Source organism: Pteropus alecto, unplaced genomic scaffold (genome assembly GCF_000325575.1).
Source record: "Pteropus alecto unplaced genomic scaffold, ASM32557v1 scaffold189, whole genome shotgun sequence".
In the NCBI taxonomy this organism is placed as follows: Eukaryota; Metazoa; Chordata; class Mammalia; order Chiroptera; family Pteropodidae; genus Pteropus; species Pteropus alecto.
The window spans coordinates 3,495,354-3,507,656 of record NW_006442117.1 but is presented as its reverse complement, the minus strand read 5'-3'; the positions used below and the strand labels follow the sequence as shown (position 1 = coordinate 3,507,656).

The following is a 12,303-nucleotide window of genomic DNA, read 5'->3' as shown; positions in this document are numbered from 1 at the left end:
AATTGGTTCAGATATTTAAATAATGTTCAACCCTTACTTTTTTCAGATGTGAAAAATAGGCATCCTAAAGCCTAGCACACATTGACACCAAACTGTCCCAAGCGTGGGCGTACATGCCATTTATAAAATCGTAGAGACAGCACATGAAACACCAAAGTAGAATGGCGGGGTACACCTCGGAGGGGAACCTGGCCCTCAGGAGGCCCCAGTGCAGTCCGTGGTCCCATGCCCTCCAGACACAGGGTTCCCTCCCACAGCGGGCTGCAAGGCTTGGTCTTCTAAAGGATTAGGGAATTAGGACGTTCAGAAATTACTCAACTTTGGTATTTGAACTTGTCAAAGCATTAGAAATCTTCCTTCGCAATACTTGGCAGTTTTTAAAGTTCAGAAACGGGCCAGTACTTTGAGGAAAGGCATTACTGCATACAAACTGCTCGGTCTCAACGTTATTCTAACCTTCCCTGAGGCTGTCTTGTGCATCCCCACGACACAGAGCAGCCACAGTTTGCAGTCTACACTGGACCACTGCTGAGAGTCCACGGGGGACTACGCACAGTTACCCCGGACCAGACCTCAGCCACACCTGAGGCTGTCCTGGGCACAGCTGGGGGTAGGGGGTCACCCTACCTCTGATTACTGCCCCTCGGGCACTTCCTTCGTAAGGAATGGAGGCCTTGAGCAATGAACAGCACGCGAACACTTTAAATGTATGCGATTTATATTTTAATTATTTCTTAATAAAGCTGGGAAAAATAAATACAATACAAAAAAATAACGTTTAAATAAAATAACAAAGTAAATCTAATCTTGTAAGGAACACGATGGAACAGCTACATGCATGCAGCCCCCTCACTTACAGGGCTACCCTAGAAATTCACATATCTAAGCAGGCCTGATCTGTGTCTAAACAAGAAGCCATCTTGGCAAGACTGCCCCTAAAAATAACCTTTCCCCAAGAACCCAGCACATGTCTGCTCTGCTCCCTCCTCCGGCTGTGCTCTGGGGGTGGGGGAGGAAATCAAGATGCATGAGTATCAAATTCAGCATCCTCAGACACTGCTCCCGCCCCCTATCTCAAAGCAGTAAAAGCAATGATCACAGGAGCAGAGACAGGACCAGACCAATAAGCCTGAAGGAGGTCACAGGGTCAGTTTATCACATCAGTTTGCGATAGGACTTCACGCGTGGGCACAGATAGTGGTTAACTATCCACAGCTACAGGATGTTAAAAGGCTCACTTCTTTCTTAAAACAAAAGGGCATTCTGAGCACAATTCCACCTTCTCCTGTTAAGCCTGAAATTCATGAGTAGGGTTCCTGGAATTAGACACCTAAAGGTGTCTTAGAAAGGTCACCTTCAAAACACTGGCGATCTCTGGGAAGTCAGGTCTTGGGAATCTAGTTTTTAGGAGAAGACAATTATAATGTCAAGTGCGCGAGAAAGCATTAGGAGAATTTGGGGGTGAGGCAGAGCATGGAGGAGGCGTGGACGGCCAGAAGGGGAAGCAGGAAGTGAGGTCCTGGGTGAGGGGTGAAGAGTTTGAAAGGGGTGACGGCAATGTGCCGACTTGGAAGTTTTGTTCACGGTAATTTCTCTCAAAGTTTTGTTCACAGAGTAAAGCATTTGTTGAACGTAACAATTTGTCTTTTTCCTTTTGGAATTGGACATCCCTGCTAATCATTTCAAATGACACAATGCACATGTGTATCAAAACATGTCGTACACTTTAAATCTCGGTGGAGCCCAAAACTCGGAGAGCGTCCCTGTCCACTAGGACATCAGGCCTGCGGGGGCACAACTCTGATCGGTGCTCTTGCCTCTGGGACTCTCCTCTTCTAGTTCCGAAAGGGAGTGGCTCAAATACTTAGGCATCTTCAACTCTGGCTTCTTTGGGAACTGAGTCAGACAGACCGGCAGTCAATTCTCAAGTTGTGCCCTTGATGGCGTGTCCTATAAAATGCCACTGGCTTTCGGTTTAGTTGGCTTTTGCTGTGGTCCCTTCCTCCTACTTCGTTGTTTCTGTTGGGCAAAGCCACTGCTACAGTCTGACATGGAGAAAACCTGTGCGTGACAACACGCACCACGCCTTAGAACTTAGTCTTCTCTTTCTCATCAGATGTTCCCGGTTGTACCATTTAGGAATTAAAAGTTCACAGACAAGCATGTCCTTCCACAGACAGTGAAAAATTAGGAATACTGAATCCCAGGCTTCTCTGCTCGGGGTTGTTGGTTACAAATTTGAGCGGAAAGCAACAAAAACAGAAAACGTTTAGTGATTTTAAAAGCTCTGCCACTTGCTGACCAAAACATGCAATAAAATAATTAGCACCTCCGAATTTGATAAAATTTCAGTCATGAGACAGAACTACGTCTTCATAACTTAGACAAAATTGTGTGTGTGTGTGTGTGTGTGTGTGTGTGTGTGTTTCCCAGCTCCCGCTTCCCTACCCTCAGCCGCCCCAGGACAGTAATTTAACGTCCTAGCTCGAAAATAAGAATAACAAGACTCATCTCTCGAGATTGTTGCAAAAGACTGAATAAAAATAATCTCTACGGTTAAAACAGTGCCCGGTAATTCTCAGTAAATAGCTGCTCCGCCCCATTCGGTGAACAGCTGGGAAGCCAGAACGATGTATCGACTCGCCTCTCTCTTCATTTTTTAATCCGCTGGCAAAAATCCATATATTAACATATAGCTTTCGCTGTCTTGTTGGCATTCTTTTTGTTTTGGTGTTATACTGAAAAAAATTTTAAAACATCCTTTTGTGCCAAAATTGAACATGAAAGATCGAAGCGTGTAATAAAGTAATCGGCATAAAATTTCATAAAATTGCACAGGATAGAAATTTTACAGTTTGCAAAATGTAAACTACATGGTTTGCATTTGTCCAACGAACATCGCCTCCCCACATTCCAGCCCGACCTGACCCTCACCCCTGCTTCCCCTGAAAACCGTGCTCATTTCAAAACAGAAAAACGTCAAAACGTTACCCTCTAGGGTGATCTCCAAACTAGTTACGATTCTGTGTGCGTCTTTTATCACTGTCATGACCAACACTCTCCAACGTGCAAAATGCTAATCTTTTTTAACCTTAAAGCAAAACACCTAAACAAGAACAATAATTTCCTTAATCTTACATATGATAAACTAGAAAAAGGAAATCTATCTTGGGGTTAAAATCTACATCTAGCATGTTGAGATGAAATAAATCCGACTTTTTCCAGTAATCCTTACGAATTTTCCATAGTCTTGTCCAGCAGAGCCCATTACTGGCCATTCCAGTTACAGAAGGGTGCATGTCGCGGGCCACCTCAATTAATTTCTTGCAGCTTTTCACTTTCTGTGAAAGCATAACTTATCTCATGAGCTTAAAGACACCCCACTCCACATGCCAAATGCCTGGGCTTCTGTTCCAGCGACTAAACCAATTCAAATGCCAGATTCAGACTGACTGGCGAAGTCCCAGTGGAATACCAAGGTGAGATTTCTCCAGGAAGAAAATCAAGGACATCTCGACAGTTCGAGGGTTCCAAGTCATCTCATATACGCATGTTTTCATCCAGAGAAGCAATGCTTCCACATTCAGGTGACGTCGCTGCTTCTCCAGGAGCCTCTGTCTTAGCTCACCTTGCACCTCAGCGCCTCCCAGGTGCACCTTCGTGCACTTCCTCCCCCCAGAGTTTCAGCCACTGCCTATAAGCAGATCACACCTCTACCTAAATCTCTAGCCTTGACCTTTCTTTCTCCTTGAGCTAAACCTCATATTTTAACTTCTACAGAACCCAACTCTCCCTTACTTTCCCAAATGAATATGAAAGGCATTAGAGATAAGGCGAGAAATGGTTGGAACTCAGTTTCCTGGCTTGGCTACAGTACGGAGTCGGTCAAGGGCCCTGAGGACAGAGGGACGACTGCGGTAGCACGGTTTTCCTAGGTTAAACCTTAAGAAACTGCAATTTTTGGAGGTCAAAATGCTTGTATCAAGAATTTCACGTGATTCAACCCAATACATATGAAATATCTCAAATTCCTAATATAAAGCAGTGACGTTACTTACCTTCTATATAATTATTTTCACATCTTGTTTGACTATGATAAATTAAAGACTCGTTAGGACTTTAGAAGATAGGATTTCTTGATTTGCTCATCACGATTGTAATTGTCTATGTCAGACTCGATCACAGCTCCATATTAAATACTGTTCTCGTTCCCACCAAACAATCTCACTCATGTACTCGTCCATTTGGTCTTCACGATCACTAAAAAAATCACTAAAAAATGAGTTTTTTTCCCCAAGATAGATGCCCTTTTAAGGAGAAAGATCCTACAATAAGAAACTACCTTCAGCGTACCGTAATTTCTGACTGTGACTAACATGTTTACCCCCTAGCAAAAACAAACAAGCGAGCCAGGGAAGGCAGAGCCCTGCTCTCCGCTGGGTGCTGGACCTGGCTCGCAGTCACTGACACCGCTCAGGCCGGCCCTGCCCAGCACCACCTGCTCTTCGGAACCACCTGCACCCCTCTCCTGTTTATTCCCCAGCCCCACTTCTCCGAAGCCTGGGGCATCATCCCCAAACCCTGGTCCACTGGGTTTTATACACAAACACATAAAACTTAGATTGATAATTATCTGAATCGTTAAGGAATCGGAATTTTCTTTATTAAGTGGGTAAAAGGTTTCGATCGAGAAAAAAGTCATTTAAATCAAATTTAGGTTACCAGAACTTTGTTCATTAACATGGTGACGTGCTTTATTATAATTTAAACAAATCTGAGTGTATGATTTTTTTTATTCCAAAATCTCTAAATTCCAAATTATTTTTTTAAAAAATTAGCAGCTTTAGAATGAGAATTAGATCAGACAACTTAATCATTTCGGGAACTCGAGAAAATACTTTAACAAAACATTTTTTAAAAAGCATTAAACAACAAGCATGAGTTGGAATTAATGTATTTATAGCTCGAGGAGTTATAAAGATAGCAAATAAATTTTTAATTGTTAAATTTAAAATTTTTAAATTGCACTAAGTTCTTTTCAGAAATATGACTCGTAATTCCTTCATTCCACAAATGTGACTGCAGACCGTGAGCAGGCCCAGTGCGGGCCCAGGGAACAGAGAAGAGAATCTGTCCTCGGCCCTCAGGGGGGACACCGGGACAGCACCAGGCGACCCAGCCTAGAGGGCGGGCCTTCCGGAGGCGGGGGCGGGCCTTCCGGAGGCGGAGGCGGGCCTGAGTGGGAGGAGCTCCAGGATGGTGGGGCCTAGGGCTGGCGACAGGGCCCACTGGCAGGGCTGGCTCCTAAAGCACCTGCGGGAAGCGGCCTAGCAGACAGAGGGTGTTGCGGGCCTGGCCTCACGAGGGGTCTGAACTCTCTCCTGACGGCAACAGCAGCCACAAAGGGAGCTGAGGCAGAAAATGCCATGGCCAGGCGTGGGGTTGATAAAGATCACTGCGGCCAGCATCACGGAGAAAAGTCTGCAGACAAGCAGGATCTGTGAGGGGTGACAAAGCCGGAGGCCGCCACCCTAATCCAGGCGGGAAATGCAGAAAGCCTAAGGCCTCAGGCACGTAACAGAAGAAGGGGCGGCGTCCAGAGGACTTCGGGAAGTGGGCTCCCCGGGAGCTGGAAGAGGAGGCTTCCAGGATGACACCCAGGTTCCCGGCTTACGTGCCAGCGAGGGAGCCATCCCCGTTCACCAGGACAGGGAGCCACGCGAGGGACATTTAGGAATCTCCTCTCCGCTCTTTCACCGGCCTGGCTGCTCTGGGTGTGCCCCGCGCTGCCCACTGACTTCCAGCTGTGAGCTCCGTAAGACCCGGGGTGCTGCCAACGCACGTCTCTGTCCCGGCCCCCCGCATGCACATCTGTCCTGGGCGCCCAGCAGCACCATAACAGACGTCTGCCGCACAAACGACGGAACGGACGGTCGTGTTGTGCTTCTTCATATTTTGCTCTCCGATGGGTAAAAACACCTAGTTTCTGATCTAGAAAGTTGGGGGGAGAGGAGGGAGTGTGTATGGGCATGTGCCCAGACAGATACGTGGAGAAAGACCCATCTCTTGCCCTCAAGATTTTCCTTGCTTTAAAATTTGCGGAGCACAGGAGTTAGCTCGCCCTGCTCTCCTCTCTACTTTCTGCTCTTTCTGGAAGAATCAGTACTGTTCCCTGGGAAACGGTGGTACAGTTCTGCCTGTCCTCCAACGTATTCCGTGTCAGCTCCTCTGCTCATCACGGCAGCTCCCGCCCACTCGAGAACCCCGCTTCTGTAGGTGTCTCCCAGCTGCGGGGACTGGCTGCAGCGTCTCCTGACAGTTTCCAAGGGGTGTTAAACTCAGTTTCCAGCGAGAGGTCACATTCCGCCTCCCACAATCATGGAAAATGTAGTTGGGGTCCAGTTTCTTCCTTGGTGAATGCGGCTGAAGGGGAAGGACAGCCTCCAGGACACAGTGCCTAAGAGAGTACGACAAAAGGCGACTTTCCGACCTAGAACTCCTGCTCCTGTGATTGTCCACAGCAAACCGAGTGCATAGCTAGAATCACGGTCTCTCTGGGGACACATGCTTCTCGAGGCTCATACTAGATCCCGCCTTTACCCGCCTGTCCATCAGCAACTTCCTCTGGACATCAAAGGCTGCCTGAGACCCCTAGCCCTCCTTCACGCAATGGCCACACAGACACAAGTCGCCCTCAGCACCGTAGCTCACGCACCTGCACTTGATGACACATCCTGTCATATTTAGCTTTGCATCCAGGTGGTGTCTACCACCTCCCGGTGGATAAACAGACTCTCCTCAGTAGCTGTTTGTTACTTGTCAGTACCACCGTCTTGAGCTTTAAGTCCAGGAGCTCTCACGATGAGATCATGTCTGCTTAATTGGATTCATACTACAGCCTGCTCTGGAGAACCGTGCGCTCAGTTAATACTTCTTATAATCCCTCCTGATCACTCTCAAATTGATGCCTTCCTCACCGTTGCCTCTATTAGCCCCCTCGCTCTAACCCGTCTGTGACCCGTCTGCCGGCGGCCCGCTGGGACCTACTCTGCAAACAGGACACTATCGTAAGCATGGCTCTCCACCCCCCAGCCCCGCACCCTCCAGCCCCCGGCTCAACGCCCTCAGAGCTCTTCACTGCCTGGAGAATGAAGCCCACACCAGCCGGCATCCCAGGCCTCCACAGCCTGGCTCAGTTGCCCACCCCATTTTCTCCCCAATCTCGAAGCTGCATCTTCAGCTTCGGAGAAGCCTGTCTCCTCCTCGCACCCCCTCCAACTCATGTGGGCAGCAGCCGCGACCAAGGGCACGGAGCCTGCGTCGGGAGGCCAAATCCCGGCCTGCCCACCGCGCTTTCTCCTCGGGCACTCACACCTCCGAGCTGGTTCCCTCGTCTCTTTATCAGAGGCTGGGTGTGGGAGTCTCGTGAAGGAAAGGATGTGAGGGTGCTTTGATGGCGTTAAAGGGTAACATAAACACTTATTACTGTGACCTCACACTCGTCACTGCCTCCCCCCAAAAAAACTCACAATAGGCTGTTCGCTCTGTCTCTCTAACCAGAAATGCTGTTTCTCTCTCCTCTCCACTCAGCTAATATTGAATTATGACTCAAATTTAGACCCACCCCATGCTCTACTCTCTTAGAAAGCTGTTATCTTATTATTCTCATTATTCTTACCCACAATGACTTTCCTTATTTGACCTCCTACAATTTTTGCTCTTTATAGAACAAGCATCTGCAACTTAATATAAAACAATGTCTTATGTTCTAAGTGTTTGAGGGTGTAAATCCTATATCCAAAAGTATATCAGGGGAGGGAGGGAATGGGACGTTATTATTTAGTGGGCACAGAGTTTCAGTTGGGGATGACGGAGAAGTTCTGCAGATGGATGATGGTGATGGTCGCACAACAATGCGACTGTATTAAAGTCACTGAATTTGCACCTAAGAATGGTTAAAACGGTACATTTTATGCTACGTGTATTTTACCACAATAAAAAAAGGATAGAGTCACGAAGGAACAAACCATGTGCTTCACCGAGGTAATGGGACGTTATTATTTAGTGGGCACAGAGTTTCAGTTGGGGGTGACGGAGAAGTTCTGCAGATGGATGATGGTGATGGTCGCACAACAATACGACTGTATTAATGTCACTGAATTTGCACCTAAAAATGGTTAAAACGGTACATTTTATGCTATGTGTATTTTACCACAATAAAAAAAGGATAGTCACGAAGGAACAAACCATGTGCTTCACGCGTCCTCACAAGTCCAAGCTCAATGACCACTGTCAGCCACCCGAGAAAGTTAACCCCATTCGCGGCACGGAAAAACATATTGAACATCTACTGGCTACTTTACAGTGTACGGAGCCTCTGCATGAACCTTTCATCCTGCAGAACCCGGTGAGGCGCCATTTATCTGCATATCCTACATGAAGACATGAAAACTCAAAAGGTTTAGTGACTTGATTGTGCTCAGAGAGCACCAGGCTGAGCTGAGTCATCCGGGTCTCACGAACCTGTTGCCCCCTAAGCAGCGGCTGCTCCGGGAGCCCTAACGGGGGCCACTCTGGCGCTCCCGGCTCGCTATTTAATCCCCACCCCGCGAGCACCTGCTCCTGCACTGTGTCCTTCCGCGTGCCCGACCCCACATGGCAACATTTTAGCCTGGGCTACAGGACCGACAGGAGGTGCTCCAAGGTGAATGGTAAACCAGTCCATCTAAATTGTGAATCTGCAGAACCTGAATTTCTTTAGGACTGATTAAAACCCAGAGAACTCTGAATGTGGCACTAACGAACGCCTCTTATGCTTCCGATAGCGGGTACAGACGGTTATCCATCATCTACCCACACGCATGCTAAGGACATAAGGACGCTTTACGCATTGAAACACCGGGCCATTTCCTTAAAAGGCCTGTGCCAGCCTCCGGGAGTGCAGGACAGTGCCCTGTGCTTGGGGAGATAGCACACATACTCAGCATTGCTGTCCTGACAAGTCACCTCCTGATTAGGCTTCAGCAGAATTAGAGCTGAATGTGCTCCTTGGTTCCAGGACAAACGCCTAAGCTTTAGAAGTTTCAAAAGTCCCGTAAAAAGAGCCTTATTCATATGAATATTAATATTCCTACGCCTGTTTACTAAGCAGGCCTGAGAGGAAGGAGCGTGCTGGAAAATGTCCGCCTTCTCATAACAAAGCCAACGTTTTCTGTTTGGAAAAAGCACTACACCTCAAAAAACAAAAACAAAAACAAAAAACAGAATTACCACATGATCCAGAAATTTCACTTCAGGGTGTGAAACCACAAAAAAATTGAAAGCAAGGTCATGAAGAGATATTTGTACACCCATGTTCACAGCAGCATTATTCACAATAGCCAAGAGGTAGAAGCAACCCAGGTGTCCACCAACAGATGAATGGATAAATGAAGTGTGGTCTGCCCACACAATGGGACGTCAGCCTTCAAAAGGAAGGGCGTTCTGACACAGGCTATAATGTGGATGAACTTCGAAAACACTATGCTCAGTAAAGTTAGCCAGTCATCAAAGGACAAACACTGTACTAATCCACTTACATGAGGCATCTAAAGGAGTTAAATTCACAGAGATAGAAAGTACAATGGTGGTTGCGAGGGGCTGGGAAGGAGAATGGAAAGCTACTGTTTAATGAGTATGGAGGTGAGATTTTGCAAGATGAAGAGAGTTCTGGAGATGATTGCACAATACTGTGAATATACTTAACACTACTGAACAGTACACATAAAGCTGAGTAAGACAGTAAGTCTTATAAGAATTTACCGCAATTAAAAAAAAAAACTCATAAAAAAAACACTACACTCTTATTAAGTCCTTCTGTAGCGAGGGTTACCGCAGCCCATCAGACTCTCTCAGCTGTGGATATAATTAGGCGCTGCGTCCCTTATAACGCTGTAGACGTCACTGCGTGTTACCAGCATCTGTTGACAGGTCTCATACCCAGCATATCACTGAAATGCCAAGTGTGGAGAAGGTGGCCCACAATAGAAACAATGGCATTTATCCTCATCTTGTTCCAACTGTTTGTCTCACAGGACATAAATAGAGGCCACCGCAAGGCCCTGAGCTCACAGTTCAATATTATTTTACCAATCTGAGTACTTTTGCACCAAAAGTAAAAAGAGAGTATCTCCTGGAGCTGTTCAGCTCTGTGTACTAATGTAGTGTTTGTCTATTTCCCTCAATGTATACAACACTCATTCTATCTTAAGAAAAAAATACTCACTTTAAACTTTTCAGCATTATCTTGAACTGGGATCAAGAAGTATATCCAAAAAAAATAAGAGTATCCATTTTTTAAAAATAATATACATCAAGCACTATAGAATTACAATAACATATACTTTTACAGGAACCCCAAATCTAAAAAAAATTACAATGCTATTATATTCGAAAATATTTTGAATACATTAAACATTAAATATGGCACAAAACATGTCAGTGTGGTCTTTGGAAACTGACAAGAGCTCTCTCCTGCTCTTGTGCCATATTTTAAAACACTCGCCAGAAGCCACCGTGATTAGATTATTCCAAAATCGACGGGCAGACTGCCTGTCTAATTCCTTAGCTATTTGACTGTTCTTCATGAGGGAAAAAAAAAAAAAGCTATCTTTGAAACAAAGACTTAGGAGAGTTTTTTAATCCATGAAAAATGTAATAATCAAAATTGTGAAAAAAAATTTAAAAAAGGAACTGATAAAAATTGGTCACTTTTTAAGTTCTTGCTGATTGGTGATAGATCAACTAGTCCAGATGACACATTAATAATCCTTAGGCCCTGTGATTCCCTCACAGTAAGTCATTTAAAAAATGGTGGAAGCTTCGAAATTTTATTTACCTTTATAGATTCAACTTCTACTTATCACTCCCATCCTCTCGTTTGTGAGAAGGTAGTGATGGTGGAAGCATTAGAAAACTAAGGTGGGAAATGAAATGTAGCTAAATTAGAGCATTAAAATAAGAATATATGGTATATTTTAAGAGAGAGGGTAGCCGCCAAAGAGAAATCTGGATACAAAAATAATGCTTGGTTACTTGATAATTATCCAAACATGGGACCTCACTCCTGCCAGCTCACTTTTGGGGAGAGAAGTTCGGGATGTATGTGATTCGCACTCAAACAGTAATCACCCACAGCAGCAGCTACACGCAGCACTTCCCATGCACACACATGACCCTCAAAGGTCATCCACTTAAAAGCGGCCCTGAGGCGGGAAGCCCACTTTGCCCCCACCACCACCAAATACGGGAAAAGCTCAGGGCACTTGGCTTTGCCACGACAGGGGTCATCATAAGGCCGGTGAGCAGCTCTGTGCTGGCAGGCCTGATTCAGCCCGGCTCTGTGCCAGTCAAGCAGGAGGTGGGACTGATCCTCCTGGTGAGCATCCCTGCTTGTTCCAGCCAAGGGGATCAAGAAGAAGCCCTGAACCGTGGAATGTTCCATTGGGCCCCAGAGAGTGCCAACTAGGATGGAAGAGAGCTTTTAGGGCTGGCGGAGACCATCATCCTGGGCACTTACCTCAGTGACCCATAAATAGAGTGTGAATAATCATTACTTTATGGGTGAATGTGCGGTGTTCATACAGCAGCCCCTCTAAGGAGCCCGTGACAGTTAAGAAATGGTTTTCGGTTACTGTTTGGGGCGGCCCTGTGGGCACGACGGGCAGGGGAGTGTGCCTCGGCGGCCCAGGTCGCCGACTCAGGAGTCGCCGCTCTCAGAGTCGGGGCTAACACAGGTCAGAGCGGAAACATGTAACGGGGTTCACTTTGTACTCTCACGGCACTCACACACGACGCCCCGCTTCGTGCCTGTCCGCGGACGTGTCCCCTCTCTACCCCGCGCGGGGCTGTGAGGACCCGGGACAGCACGCGAGCCGGGACAAGGCGACCCGGGACAGCACGACCCCTCCCGCTCGTCACCGAGGCGGGAGCCCGCGGGGAGGGACACAGATAACGGGCATCTGGAGGACACGGACATGCAGGGGGCGGATCCGGGGACCCGGACCCGCGGGGGGACACGGCGCGCCCCTGACCTTCCTCTGCTGCTTCTCCCAGGCGGGGTCCAGCAGCAGGTCGCGGTCCCACTCCTCCTCCTGGATCATGTACTCGTCCTCATCGTACACGTAGTTGTACTGCACGCCGGGCTCGACCTGGTTCATGGTGCAGGGCGGGCGGGCTCGGACGAAGGACAGCGGCGGACACGCAAAGACGCGGCGGGGCGCGGTGCGGGGCGGGCAGGCGGAGACGCGGCTCCTCCGGGCGGTA

General features: G+C 47.3%; 1 protein-coding gene across 2 annotated transcripts in view; it reads right to left on the bottom strand.

Moving 5' to 3' along the window:
* The window catches only part of ACTN2 (actinin alpha 2), a 62,172-nt gene extending 49,875 nt beyond the window's left edge, over positions 1-12,297 (bottom strand). For both annotated transcript variants that reach the window (XM_006920735.2, XM_006920734.3), the window contains exon 1: positions 12,072-12,297. In XM_006920735.2, the coding sequence (XP_006920797.1) occupies positions 12,072-12,197 (126 nt within the window). In that variant the 5' untranslated portion in view covers positions 12,198-12,297. The remainder of the gene's footprint in view (positions 1-12,071) is intronic.
* Positions 12,298-12,303: the final 6 nt, after the last annotated feature.